Below are 2,113 nucleotides of genomic sequence, written 5' to 3'. Positions count from 1 at the left end.
ACAGTTTAAAATTAATGTAATATAGTATTGGCCATACTATATGATGTATTGCTTGTCTTTGTTTAATAATACAGAAGACAAAGACCTTAAAAAATAATCGCATATCGCATCGCAATCGCAATATTGGGGCAAAAAATCGCAATTAGATTATTTTCCATAATCGTTCAGCCCTAGTCTAATGTATGAGCATTCACCCTGTTATCACAGATGCCCACCCAGTACAACACCGCCACATAGTTTATGGTCTACGCTGATCTGTACTTCTTGACCATCATGCATCGAGCTTAATAAACTTTCATAAAAATATTTCAATGTTTTCTTCATATCCAGAAAGGCTATTGTTGCATCTCTCTGTCACCCAGCTGATCTAAACACACCTCATTCACATCCTACCACAATCAAACCCTGTTACAACATACGGTCTAATTTCAGATATGGCTTTTGTTAGTAATATTGACAAAGATTACATTAACTGCATATTGTTTGTGGATACATTTTTGTGTGGTCTAAACATATTTGCTGTTCATAGGGGAACCAAAGGCAAGGACATCAGCACTATCAAGTCATTGAGGGTTCTTCGAGTTCTCAGGCCTCTGAAGACCATCAAGCGCCTGCCAAAACTCAAGGTTTCACTTCATCACTTAAATCACTTTAAGCATATTTGCACTGCACAAGACACTAAATAATGTGGATTGCACAACACTGGTCACTATATTCTTCATTTCCAGTTAATACTTGTACAGCTGCTGTTATTGTATATATATATTTATATTTCTTCATACATTCTTATATAGTTCTATACTGTGTATTGTGTATTTTGTTGTACAGTTATTTTATTTTCAACTTTAATTTATATATTTTATCTTATTTTTTCCCAGTTAAATTTACCCTTCATTCTAATTTGTGTTGTACCGTTATTTCATTTTTAACCTTAATTTTTTATATTTTATTTTATTCCTTCCTAGTTAAATTTACCCTTTTTAATTTTTCATATTTATTTCCTATCTTATTCATAGCCTTTTCTTTTTTTTTTCTTTAGGTCACGAGCAGTTGTCTAAGCATTTCACTGCATATCGTACTGTGTATGACTGTGTACGTGACAAATAAAATTTGAATTTGAGGTTCAATTCTAGGACTTGAGTACACCCCCTTTAAAAAGTACAAATTTAATCAGTAGCTCAATGAACAAAAAAACACTTTCCCAAATTTTCACAAAGCTGAGTTTTAGTCAACACTCCATAACATGAAAATAAGGTTAATAATATAACTTAGATCACAAAATCTTCAGTTTTACTCAAATTGGTTGAAGCAAAAATGAATACACCCTGCAACAAAAACTACTACATCTGGTATTTTGTATTGCCACTGTGATTTTCAGGGACAGCACAAGTCTTCTAGGCATGGTATGAGCAAGTTGGCAACATATTGCAACATCTATCTTTTTCCATTCTTCGAGAATAACCTCTTTTAGAGCCTGGATGCTGCACGGAGAGTGATGCTCAACTTGTCGCTTCAGAATACCCCACAGGTGTTCGATTGGGTTCAGATTAGGAGACATACTTGACCAGTCTATCACCTTCACCCTGTTCTTCTTCAGAAATGCAACAGTAGCTTTAGATGTGTGTTTTGGATCATTGTCGTGTTGGAAAAGTGCACAACAACCAAGTGCACGCAGTGATGGCAGCATCTTCTCCTTCATTATAAAGCAGTACACAACATTAAGTTCATGATACCATCAATGAAATGCAGCTCCCCAACACCAGTAGCAATCATGCAGCCCCACATAAGGACACTGCCACCTGTCGGTCGCGAACGAAATGGCTCTTAGAGCCGGATCTTTGATGTGAACGAGCCGGATCTTTGATGTGAACAACGCGAGCCGGCTCCTTATCGTGAACTGTGGGGGGTTTTTTCTTTCTCTTTTTTCCGCTTCACTCCGCATGCGAGCCTTGTGCTTTACGCTGGGATGAGGGGGGAGGGGCGGTAGTTACACTCAGTAGCACAGGAACAGACCGGGAGGGAGAGAAAGAGAAAGAGCCAGGGACAACAACGTCACATTAGAAAGGTATAGTAATCATCCACAACTATTTTCAGTTGCAGATGATAAAGGATT

At 37.3% G+C, this 2,113-nt stretch overlaps 1 protein-coding gene across 1 annotated transcript in view; it reads left to right on the top strand.

The window, feature by feature from the left end:
• cacna1ba (calcium channel, voltage-dependent, N type, alpha 1B subunit, a) overlaps nucleotides 1-2,113 on the top strand; it is a 305,842-nt gene that overhangs the window by 181,481 nt on the left and 122,248 nt on the right. Inside the window, exon 28 of the mRNA XM_013915926.1 lies at nucleotides 530-626. Within this exon, the coding sequence (XP_013771380.1) occupies nucleotides 530-626 (97 nt within the window). The remainder of the gene's footprint in view (nucleotides 1-529; nucleotides 627-2,113) is intronic.

The sequence above is a fragment of the Pundamilia nyererei genome, unplaced genomic scaffold (assembly GCF_000239375.1).
Source record: "Pundamilia nyererei isolate P.nyererei 1_Seehausen unplaced genomic scaffold, PunNye1.0 scaffold00399, whole genome shotgun sequence".
Classification (NCBI taxonomy): Eukaryota; Metazoa; Chordata; class Actinopteri; order Cichliformes; family Cichlidae; genus Pundamilia; species Pundamilia nyererei.
Note: the sequence above shows the minus strand (reverse complement) of the source record. Positions and strands in the feature narration are given on the sequence as shown.